Genomic DNA, 12319 nt, shown 5'->3' with positions numbered 1-12319 from the left:
ATCAGGAGGCGCTACTTCCCGGTCAGGGTGGGTAGGGTCTGGAACCAACTTCCAAGAGAAGTGGTGCAGGCTCCTACCCTGGGGGTTTTTAAGAGGAGGTTAGATGAACACCGTGCTGGGGTCATTTGACCCCAGTACTCTTTCCTGCCATGGCAGGGGGTTGGACTAGATGATCTACTCAGGTCCCTTCCGACCCTAGAAACTATGAAACTATGTACTGGCTTGGGGCTGGGGCCTCATGGTAGGGGGCTGTGTTCCCACACTCTCTTCATCCTCTCCCCAGCCCCAGCCAGCCAGCTCTGAAGGCAGGAGAGAGAGGCTTTTGTGACTCCTTTCTGTAACAGTCTAGGGGCAGGGCTGGCCCAATGCTCATCCGGAGCAGATAAGCACCAGGCAAGGCTAGACCGCTGTCTGCAAGGGGTGCCTGGGATGCCAGGGGACAGTGAACTAAGGTGATTTATTACAGGATCTGGAAAAGAAGTTTGATATACCACTCTAACCTAAACCAATTAAGTCCAATACTACATCCATCCAGATCTGTCTATGTATGCTGAACTTCTGTTCTGTTAACAGGTTTAAATCAGTTTCTGAACAGTTATACCTAGGGACCTACCCAAATCAAGGCGGCAGATGAGCAATTTCACAGGCTGATTGCAGTGCCTACTGCCATTTTCATGAGCTTATCATTGTGAACTCCCACCATGCCCCACAACTGATTGGCCAAGAGGGCTGCCCTTTGTGTGATCCTGCTGCCCCTTGCCACCGATTCACTGTCAAAATGGTCAATGATGTAATTTAACAACTTGCTGTTAAGGAGGAGAAACTTTAAAAAAAAAATCCTGAAATACTTGAAATATCCCAGTCCCTCTGATGCTAAGAGTTCATTTTGAAAGATATATGAGCATCCTCATCCAAAAAGGAAACCAAGTTCTTTGAAAATGGTAATCTTGCCATGGTCATATTCACATAATTAAAATTTAAGGCATATTAAAACTAATGAGGAAATCAAAAAATGTATTGGACCCAAATGTACCATCCTCTCTACTTCTAGAACCTGAGTGTAAATGAGATCTATGTTTTTAGCTCTTAAAAAAAAATAATCCTCCAAAAATCCTATTAGGGGATTAACTCAGTGGTAATTAGAAAGGATGTGCAGGCATGTAGCAAGTTTACTACTCTGTGATACAGTATAATAATCGGGCCTTAATAATGAATGTTTCCAGATTGCTTCAAAACGTTAGGGCTGTCATTTTATTTTAGCACCTGGTAGTCTACAACAGACATTGCTAAATGAAGTGGATCAGCTGTCCTGGGACACATCCTGGCACAACTGATCCACTTCATTGGGTTGAGTCCCTGCTGCTCCGTGCAAGGGAATTCCTGGGCCATGCAGGATTGGGCCTGTGAAGTCCCAGGAGCGCCTGCCTAGGGCATCGGGAGAGCAGGGGCAAGCCCAAGCTGTTTCCACTCTTGCCTTAAAACAGATGTCCACCAGGGAATATCAGCACAAATTAATACTGTACTACCTTTTTTTGATGCCACAAATTTGGGCATTTGTGGCATGACAAAAGGCGTGGATGTCTGCTTGCTTTCACTTTGTTCTGCCATAAACATTTTTATGGCCTCACAAAGGTGACACCTGTCTGCAGCCTTAGCTAATGTGCCCTTTCTGTAATGGGAAAGACTAGTAGGTGGATCGTTGATTTCATAAACCTTTTGTATTTATAAATACATCTCTATGGTCCCAAGCCCCTCCAGCTGCTTCCAACAATGTTCCTGTTGAAAAGAGAAGCAAAACTCCTATCGTTGGTATTATCTACTGCAGCAGTCAGTTGATTACCTTCTTGCTAATGTGGTCCCTGATACAGAATTAATTGCAGATAAGTGCTGGCTGTGTGATGATCACTGATTAGTGTAGAGACGCATTGCATTTCGTTTGAGTGTATAAAGTTAACTTAATGTTTTACACAAATCATTAAAACTTACAAACAAAACACATTTTAGTCTGTTCTGCTTCCTGGCATATCACATTCTCTAAAGCCCAGATGTAAATCTCACACTGCTTTGGAGACCAGTAAAACCTGTCTATGTATTTCCTATCCATGGACTTGTAACAGTCAGGGTAAGTAAAAGAGCAGATGACTGACTCCAGTGGAAGATTGGAATTTGGGAAAGTTGAGTACTGTTTCTGGTTTTACCACATACTTTTGCAGTTATTGCTAAAATCACTTCCCCTTTTTTGTGCTTGCTTCTTTATGTGGAACAGAGGGTATCTGCTTGCTGCATCTAGTTATCGTGAAGTTTTAATTTAGATACATTCTGGAAACACTTTGCTATAGCAGCCACTTTAGCAGTACCAAATCATTCTACATTTTGGCCAACGTTTTCAGAAATGATGAAAGATTAAGCGCCTCTTTTTTGGTGTATCCCTCTTATGTATTTTTTTTATAAGTGGCCTAACATTCAGAGAGTGAGCACTTAGCATTTTCTGAAAATTATCTCTCTCTAAGATATCTCTATTCAAGCACCAAAAAATTGAGGTATTCAGTCATTAGTATTTAGTAACTGGAAAATTAGATCATTGTATGTGCAAAGAAGAAATTGGGTTTGCATTTTTCATGAGGTCAGTGTTTGTTTGCAGCAGGACAGTTACGGCATTGTAGCTACTTGGGGTAAATTCACAACCTAGCTTACCTCTTAGCAGGGCGGATTTGATTTAAATCACTGGTCAGGAAGTCTTGATCTAATCATTGTTCCATTCATCATATTCAAAGCAGCTTCCTCCTGAGAAGGAGCGCTTCTCATGATGTCATTTCATTCAGGCAACCAGGCCTTGCATTTCTTTGTTGCACTGTTTGCATTTTGCATGCGTGCCTGTCTTACCCACAGGTAGAGGAACTTCATTAAAATATCCCTTTTACCATACCATTTCCTCAGCTAGATCTCAAATCAATGGAGAAGCTATACTCAGAAACTTAATCCCTCAGTACTTCTGGAATATTCTGCTCAAAATGTTTCTCTTTTGTTTCTACTGCCCCTCCCTCCTTGCATTTATTTCCAGACTCCTCCTTGCCCAGATCTACTCTACCTCCAACAATCCTTATTCACTTAACTTCTTGAAACTTTGCTCTTCTAGAGAGAGGTTAGGTCATGGCTCTGTGTACACACTCTTGCAGAGAGACAATAGAGCTGATGGAGGTAGGTAATCAGGTCTGCTGTCTCTTATCTCCATATACTGCTATATAAATACTCCATATACTGCTGTCTCTGGAGACACAACTCCACAGTTTGACCACTGAAACTAAGCATCACAGATTGGTTAATGGGATCTTCTAGACTGAGCACTGAGTCTCATTGGGTAGACTGGTTTTCTTTAATCTTTATTAATCTGTAGGGGAGACTCTGGGAACCCTGTAAAATTGAGCCCCTAATATAGTCCATGGCCTATGGTGATCTACTTATAAAACTTCTAAATATGTTACATGAATATCTTGTCTTAAATAGTATATAATTAGAAGTTATAATTGCTATTCCATGATGATATATTTGAGCTGTAACATATCTTAAATTAAAACCATCTTTATGAGTTTATTTTTTTAAGTATTTTAAAAAATAAAAAATGTGATTTAAATAAAAAATCCACTTTATTTATTTTTTTTAAAAACGATTTTTTTTTATCCGCCCTGTCTCTTAGCAAATTATTTTGTGTACTTATACCTGAAATCATTGTTTCACTGCTGTACAAATATAGAGCCCCCAACATTTTTCAGGAGTGTCATCTGGATTTGTGTTACTTCTTTATTTAGGACAGCCTTCTTCTATGAAATTTCTAACAAGAGAGTATGTGGATGGGGGAGGAAAGAGCTAGAGCCCGTCTGGCTGAGATGGGGTTAATCTGTTATGTACTTAAATATATGTGTAAAATATTACAAAAGGTAATTGTGATTTACCTGTGAAGAAGAGTATTGTGTCATTTTACAGATAGGGTATGGAAGAAGATAAGGTCAGAAGAAGTGGTTTGAGTATGGTGAAGTTGGGACTAGAATGTGCATTCCTAGAGATTTACCTTCATTTGCTATGCAGTATTATTAGGCTACTGTGCAGCAGTGTCACTTAAAAAAGTATTCACCAGTGCTAATGTTCAGTAATTCTGGTTACTGCACATTTATTTAGTCCCTGATTACACAAGTACTAAATAATGAGCAGTAACCACTGCATAGTAGCATCTTGAGTAGATGCACCCAGTTACTTTAATCCTAGGGATCAAGTTTTCAAGGATAAGTTTTTTCCAAGAGGAGAGCTGAGCACTCCCCAGATATTTTGCCATTCTCCAGTTTGAAGAAGGGCCTTTAAAGCTGTGGGCCCATAAGCTTTTTCTTCTTCTTTCACTATTCCTGATTTGCTGTTCTGCTGCTACAAGTTTAATCTCCATTAAGCAGAAAAATGTAAATATATCAGCTGTACCTCTCTCAGCCTTGCTGAATAAAAAGTTCATGGACCAATACCAGTATCTGTCCTTGTTGGTTTAAATGCTGAGGATTATAACTTGCATCAGTGTTTTTGTGTTGGTCTGTTTATGCCTTTCAGTTCTCCAGTTACCTTACTCTTGGGATGAGTAGGGCAAATACTTCTCAGGGTAACGTTTTTATAATTGCATTACTTTGTTTAATCTTACTTGCAAAGTTAGTGTTTCTTACTATAGTCTTGAACAGTCTCTTCTTCAGAATGTTTTGTAGTGTATACTGTGATGTTTTACTGTAGCACATGCTACCCATTTGGCATGCTAATTGATTCTCTTTGTTACCCTTAGTTCAGCTGCTTTATTTAAGCATGGGTGGATCTAGGATTTTGAAAAGGGGGGCACAGATGATGTGGCACATCATCACATATGACACAACACATGGTTTTTTCTCCATTTAAAGGGAAACTAAATATCTTACTAGTATGTTAGGGTGCTAATACTATGGAAATATAACTATTGGAATAGACACTGATTTGCTAGATGTATATAAAGTTAAAAAATCACAAGACACAAGGCAAAAAATAATCAAAACAGCCAAAAAGTATTATTAGTCTTGTTGTCATCATAGTTAACTATACACCCCTTATTTAGATTCCTAAAACAAAATCTAGCTTTCTTGAGTATCTTGACAGTGCTTTCAATACTTCACTGTTGGTCATTTCTACACCTGAGTTAATATTACCACAGCTGAGTTAAGGTTTTTAGCTAGAGCTAAAAACAGTCTGCAGGGCTGTGAAACAGAAGGGAGAAATAACCAGGAATGGTTAAAAGACAGCAACATTGCACATAAAGGATCATTTGAAGAGTGCAATATCAAGATCATTACAAAGGATAGGGGTTCATTAACATCTGTGAGGAATTAGGGAGATGACTTTCTCAGCACTGTCTGAATAGAAGCGTGGATGCCCCTCACAGGCTGTTGGTTTTAAAGTTTTTGCCTGGAGAGAAATCAATGTGGGGGTGGGAGGGAGAGGTGTGCAGCTGGACCACTCCATTCTTCCTGATTCTGAGTTACCTACTAGTATACATTTTCATAATACTTTGATAATGCGATTTTAAAGAAATTGATAATACTATTTATCTCAACTCTTTGTTTGTATCTTTCCATACACACACATTAATATAGTTTTGCTTCTTTTGCAGAGGTTACGAACAGAAAATAGACTCTTAAAACAGCGCATTGAAACGTTAGAAAAAGTGAGTATAAGTGACTAGATTTGACCTATTTCATAATCACCACAACCTAAATACAAGATATGGAACTATCTTATAAATGGAAACTTTTGCTAGAATTTTATGTACCAATTGGCAGTATTTTCTAACAGTATTTAGCCAAATAGCCTGGTGATAATAAAATACCAGTATGGAAACTGCTCAGACTGTTTTCATGAACATTACGTTTTAAAATTGAAATTTCTGGATATTTCTAAATATACAGGATTGCATATTATTTTAAAATGTATCCAAATTTTATCTTTTTGCAATAATCACTGTATCAGAAGGATTTATAAGAAGAACAAAAATATTTAGAATATATATACAGTGTTGAGAGTTCTGGTGTTATGGATGAATTCCTTTTGAGAATCTTCCACTTTTGGAAGGCCTAAGGTACCAGACGCCCATTGGCTTGAATAAAGAGCCAGCCAGTGCTCAATATGAATTAAACAGTGCAGATTTACTGCTATATGAAGCTTTAGGAAGTAGAAATCCTGTGGGAGTACTCAAATTCAGACCAGAAAACCTGATCCCTATAGTCTGGTTTCTTGCATAACTATGTACTGCACTAGAAAATTGAGCCAGAGCTATGAAAAAGAAAGGAATACTTTCAAAAAGATATGAACATTATAGACAGACTTTTTAGTTCCTTGGTCTTTCCTACAATTTTTTTGATTCTGTAAGGTGTTTTTTTTGTTTATTTTGAAGGGGTTTTTTGTTTATTTTGCACCTAGGGAGAAAGAAGCAGCAGCATACCCACAGGCTGGGGAACTCCCTTCTCATCAGCACAGAGGTAGAAAAGGATCTTGGAGTCGTTATAGACTCCAAGATGAACATGGGCTGCCAATATGGGGATGCAGTCAGGAGGGCTAACCACACCTTGTCATGCATCCACAGATGCATCATGAGCAGGTCCAAGGAAGCGATCCTCCCTCTGTATATGACATTGGTCAGGCCACAGTTGGAGTACTGTGTCCAGTTCTGGGTGCCGCACTTCAGGAGGGATGTGGACAACATGGAGAGGGTCCAGAGGAGGGCCACTCGCATGATCAGGGGGCAGCAGTGCAGGGCCCTATGAGGAGAGGCTACGAGACCTGAACCTGTTCAGCCTCCACAAGAGAAGGCTGAGAGGGGATCTGGTGGCCATCTATAAACTGGCCAAGGGAGACCAGCAGGCAGTGGGAGAGTCCCTGTTCCCCCGAGCGCTACTGGGAGTAACGAGGAATAATGGCCATAAGTTGACTGAGAGTAGATTCAGGCTAGATATCAGGAGGCGCTACTTCACTGTCAGGGCGGCTAGGATCTGGAACCAACTTCCAAGGGAAGTGGTGCTCACTTCTACCCTAGGGGTCTTTAAAAGGAGGCTAGATGTACACCTTGCCGGGATTGTTTGACTGCAGCATTCTCTCCTGCCATGGCAGGGGGTCAGACTAGATGATCTGCTCAGGCCCCTTCCGACCGTAGAAACTATGAAGGTACAGTGGAGTATCATTTATTCAGACTAACTAGGACTAAAACCAGTTTTAAAATCAACTGGTTAGTTAATGAAATACTTAAATGCTACTTTCATATTTATATAGTATATACAATGTGTATATAACCTTTTCAGTTTGATTTATTTCAGTGTTTTCCCCTCAGTTGTTAAAACCGATCCTTTTTTAGATTGGCATTGCTCTCACTTGTAGCACTCAACACATAGGTTAGCTATACGTCTTTCATTTCGAAGAGTCAGTGGTTTGGATAATTAATTCTCTTCTGTAGTGCAGTAGTCAAACGTGGTCCATTGTTGATTTTATTGTCAAAAGGTAGGCATTGCTTTCAGAGAGCCTCTCCTTTCATATCCAGTCATACCTCTAGTGTCACATATGAGTCTGTGATCCAGTAATATGTTCAAAACTGCAAAATGCCTGTGTTTAAAATATTTATGTTTCTACAAATTTTAATAAAATGGATGTGTAGAGCACATACTAGTCTTTGAGCAGTAGTAATTTCCTGGGGTTTTGCAAGCTGTCAGTGATGTACTGGTCATGAGAGCATTTAATTGTGTGTCAGCAAAAATTGAAGAGTTGTGTCTTCAGGGGTTAAGTCTCAGCTCCAGTTTTAAGTAGTTGGCATAGCATCTTCCATCTTTAAATATCCTTTTAATTGAAGAGAAATTCCTTCTTAATGGGGAATACTTGTGGAAAAGTAACATGTTACATACCAATAGAAGTCACTAGTTAAGGTAAATAGATGCTTTTTATTCTCAAAACTCTAGTATATCTAGTGTATATATAACTTAATTGTTTTTTATGTGTACATCCTAATGAGGAACATTTGATCATTATTTCTTGTCCAAGTGACATTTTTATCCCTGTTAAACTATAGTTCTTTTTAAATCTCAATCAGTTTACACTTTGATAGTGGACTTGTATATTTTGTCCAATTAGCACGGGAATGCATCCTCTGCAGAGCATCAGAAAAACTTTTCTGCAAAGTTTTTTGTTGTTGTTGTTTTTTTTAATTTAAAATTACTTAGATGGAATCTTCAGTGTGATCTTCAAATAAACAGGTCATCTAAAGCATTTCAGTTTATCAGAGTTCCTAGATATTTCTGAGAAGTTTTCTGTTGTAGAACTTATGCAAGGGAAGTCAAGTTATAAATTAGTAAATTAATGAATTCTATCAGTTACTCAAAGCAAAATATTAGTAAATTCTGCTGTAACATGCTTCAACTATTTTTCATTCCTGACATTTTGTACAATTTAACCTCCTTGCTTTCTCTCCGCTCAAATTATGCCTTCCTCTTCCATTATGGACCCTGGGTCAAATATTTTACATCCAACTGGTAACTTCAGAATATTTCAGTTAGTGATTATTATCTTCTGTAAATTACAGCAGGAAACGATGTTTTATATTATGATATCTGTTCTCTTAAATCCACCTTCGGGGACCTCTTCATTGATTGGTAAATGCAGTAGTATAGACTGATACTACAAAAAGTTACATTCTGCAACTTTCAAAATTTATTTGCAGCAACTTATATGAGAAGGCATCCAAGGTTACTTTTTGTTTTAAAGTGGGTAGAATTTGGGCATTCTTTTTTTTTCTCTCTGCTCTTGTTGTTTTCACTTTTATCACTCCTTTTGTTTTTGTTTTTCTTCCCCTTATTCCTATCTGAATTTTTCCTTTTGTAGGAAAGTGCTTCCTTGGCAGATAGATTGATACAGGTATAGTCCTTTAGTGTTTTACTGTGTAACTTTCCATCCACCCTCAAAACAGAAAATCCTGTTTTAATGCATGCATATTTACATGCATTTATTTGAAATATATCCCCACTTTGTTAATTTGGACACGAAATATTTAGCTAATTCTTTATTAGAATTTGTTTATTTTTGGTTACTAAAACAGACACATCTGATATCTGCACGTTATATTTTTCTAACATAACTGAAATTTTAGTATGTTGTAATAGGTGAATTCTGTGGCGTTGTATTAACACTCACCCTTAAACTGAATAGTGCAAACTCTTAACAAATCCATGCATGTACAACTGAATAATACTGCATGAACTGAATTTATTGAATGCAAGTAAATAATTGAACTTGCTAAAAGATGTTAAACCCTAATTTAGTAAGTAACTAGAGCGGTACTAAACTGCTACACTTTAAGTGCTGTTTTAAAGACATAACCCTATGGCAAAGTATGGCTAGACATCACAAAGGCAGTCTTTCTTGGATCTGTCCTCAACTGCTTTAAAAAGAAAATTATGTCCGAAGGGACAAGTGACAAGGGCCCAGGAGGCTGAGGAAAACTACCTCATAAAACGGGAGCTGGCCACCATCAAACAGCAGAGTGATGAGGCCATTACTAAACTGGAGCAAGCTGAGAATACCATCAGGGAGCTCCAGCAACAACAACAATGGGTAAGGAGCCTGGTAGCACGTCACCTCATCTTTCTCATTCACTTGTGTTTGTTTATACTGGTCATGGCACAACCTTTGTGCTTTGTAAATACGTTGTTTAGCATACAGTTTGCATTTATGAACTTACACACAATTCAAGTTGTAAGGATAATAGAGTATTGTACAGTGTGTTTTGGTATTGCTGATAAAAGTTTGGATTAAAATTGCTTAAACATGTATTGTAGTTATGTTATTTTTTAATTTTATGTATACCCTGATAGTTTTTCAGATATTAAGTGCTGAGGAATTTTAAATTTTCAGTTTAGATGGTGAAATAAACAATATTGGAGTTGGTTCATAATAACTTGGATTACCCTTTTGATAAATTAAGAGCTATCCATGTTGAGCTTGTTTAATATTGTGAATTGCTTCTTGTAAAACAGCTAGTGGACATTAGTAATGTTTGGAATAACATATTAAAAGATTTTTGTTGTAGAATAGAGCACTTTTTTAAATAAATGTCAGAGAATAACTATCCTTCAGGAGACTATGGCTAGTAATGTATAGAATCAAGTAGAGATATTTTAAGCTTCCGAGAAGCTTATGTGGAGGATGGAAGGTTTATTGTATTGTCATACTAAATGGGATGTCTCTTTCTCGGTGCAATTTACAAAGCATTTGATACTGTTTCTTAAATAGCAGTTAGGAATGCAAGGCACATCTTTCAGAGAGAAATTGATGTACAGACCCTACTTGCATATACATTTCCATATCATTTTAGACACGGTTCCTATTACAGAGTGCCTGTCCAGAGCTCTAGGCACCTTTGGCACATGTTGAAAACAGTTGTACAATCGCATCTTACAACAAAGAGACTATCAAATCAAAACAGATAGTAGTTCTATTGTATTTATTTTCTCTTGTAAAGCCAGGAAATATTTTAACCTGCAATCTGGAAAATGAATTTTGATCTATTTGTAGTAAACCCATGTATTGTAAATGTAGTTTGGATACAAAAACTTATAAATGGAATGCATTATTTCTTTACAATACATATAAAAGTTAAATGCTGCATTTCAGAACTGTCATAAAGATTTAGCTTGATTAGACCAACAAAGTTACCTTTGACGAATAACATATTTCTTTTTAATTTATAGCAACTCCCTGGGAATGGGAGGAGGAAGTTCTCATCTTTCAAATTAAATATACTTTTTAAAATATTTACAGATGGTTGTGGATAGCCATTCAGTTGGTGCTCATTGCATGCTTGCAGACAAAAGGTTTCCAGTAAGTTAACAATTGGAGCATGCCTCCAGTAAATTCTACATTTTAAAATTTCAGTTAAAGCAGGACTAAAATCTCTCCTTAACAATGCAGTTTGGTAGATTTGGAGTTTAGATCCATGCACAGTCTATGGACCACCAAATTTTAATTTGGTTGGTTAGTGTCAGGAATGGCATTTTTTTGATAAAGGGCCTTCTTGGAATGTCTGACTGCTGAGCAGGCAGCAATGATGGAGATGGTCAGTTCTGAGGAATCATGTTCCACTCAACCAGGCAACAGAACATGAATACCCAAGTACTGTACTAGGATTGTGGGTGAAGGATGAAAAAAGATATCACAGGGATGGAAAGAAGTGGAAATGTGCCCATAACAGCTTCCCCTAAATCAGTAGAGTTCAATCTTTCTGGTCCCTTGGGCTAGATCAGTGGTGCAGGGTCGATCCACAGGCCAGATCAGGCCCTATGCCACACTGCATACCTGATCTACCACACAGGGCCACACTGTCTGGCCTGTGGAGCTCTCTGTGGGTCCAGAAATTTGGCAGCAGGGGAGCAATGATACCACTTCCCCTCTGCCAATTTTTAAGACATTTGGGGAGCCCTGGGGGCCAGACTTGGCTTGTGGGCTTGGGAATTAAGTACTCCTACCCTAAATGACATACATGTGACCTAGATTCCCTTCATATACATTTTCTAGTACAGCCTAGTGCATTTTTTGTATAAGGATATACATCTACAGGGAATGACTGTGGTTGGACTTAAGGCAGTACATTTGTGCGTTACAAAGGGGATATGATTTATGTCTGACTGTATTTTGGAAGTACACAAGTTGGTTGCAGAAGTGAAGTCTGCACTTCAGTAGCTCAGTGAGAGAATGCTAAGTCTGCCTAACCTAGCAGTTCTCTGAATTAATAACTATTTCTTTGGTTTGGTTTGCATCGGAACAATGTCAAACACTTGAATGGAAGTAATAGCTGCTAGACCAGGGGCAGGCAAATTATGGGCCATGGAGTGCATCTGGCCCGCCAGGCACTTTCATCTGGCTGCAGCACCCTCCAGTGAATTATGCCCTGCCCAGCCCTTCTGCCTACGAGGATGGGAGTGAGGCAACCACGTATACACTGCCCCCAACACGCCCTATTGCGTCTCGCTCCCACTCTCGTGAGTAGAAGAGCTTGGCCTGGCCAGTACTCAACTTCTGGGTGGGGCTGCTGCTGCCACTGCTATAGCCACCAGGGACCTGCTCCCCTGGGTCCTGCCAGCTCCAGGTAGCAGGTAGGGAAGTGGTGGGGGTGGAGCTGCAGCTGAGTGGGAGCTGAGGCTGGTGGCAGCGCAGAGCCTTGCGTGTGGGAACGGTGGCAACACGGAGCTTGGGTGGGCAAGGTGTGGATGTGAGGGAGGGTAGGGGGGTGTGG

General features: G+C 39.0%; 1 protein-coding gene across 2 annotated transcripts in view; it reads left to right on the top strand.

Moving 5' to 3' along the window:
• The window catches only part of EVI5 (ecotropic viral integration site 5), a 221754-nt gene that overhangs the window by 111848 nt on the left and 97587 nt on the right, over positions 1-12319 (top strand). Inside the window, exons 11-13 of one of the 2 annotated variants that reach the window (XM_019501611.1) lie at positions 5666-5719; positions 8914-8946; positions 9496-9642. In XM_019501611.1, the coding sequence (XP_019357156.1) occupies positions 5666-5719; positions 8914-8946; positions 9496-9642 (234 nt within the window). The remainder of the gene's footprint in view (positions 1-5665; positions 5720-8913; positions 8947-9495; positions 9643-12319) is intronic. The other variant, XM_019501612.1, reaches the window with a different exon arrangement.

Source organism: Gavialis gangeticus, unplaced genomic scaffold, assembly GCF_001723915.1.
Source record: "Gavialis gangeticus isolate Ggan-Ray unplaced genomic scaffold, GavGan_comp1, whole genome shotgun sequence".
In the NCBI taxonomy this organism is placed as follows: domain Eukaryota; kingdom Metazoa; phylum Chordata; order Crocodylia; family Gavialidae; genus Gavialis; species Gavialis gangeticus.
This window is presented reverse-complemented; position numbering and strand designations above follow the sequence as displayed.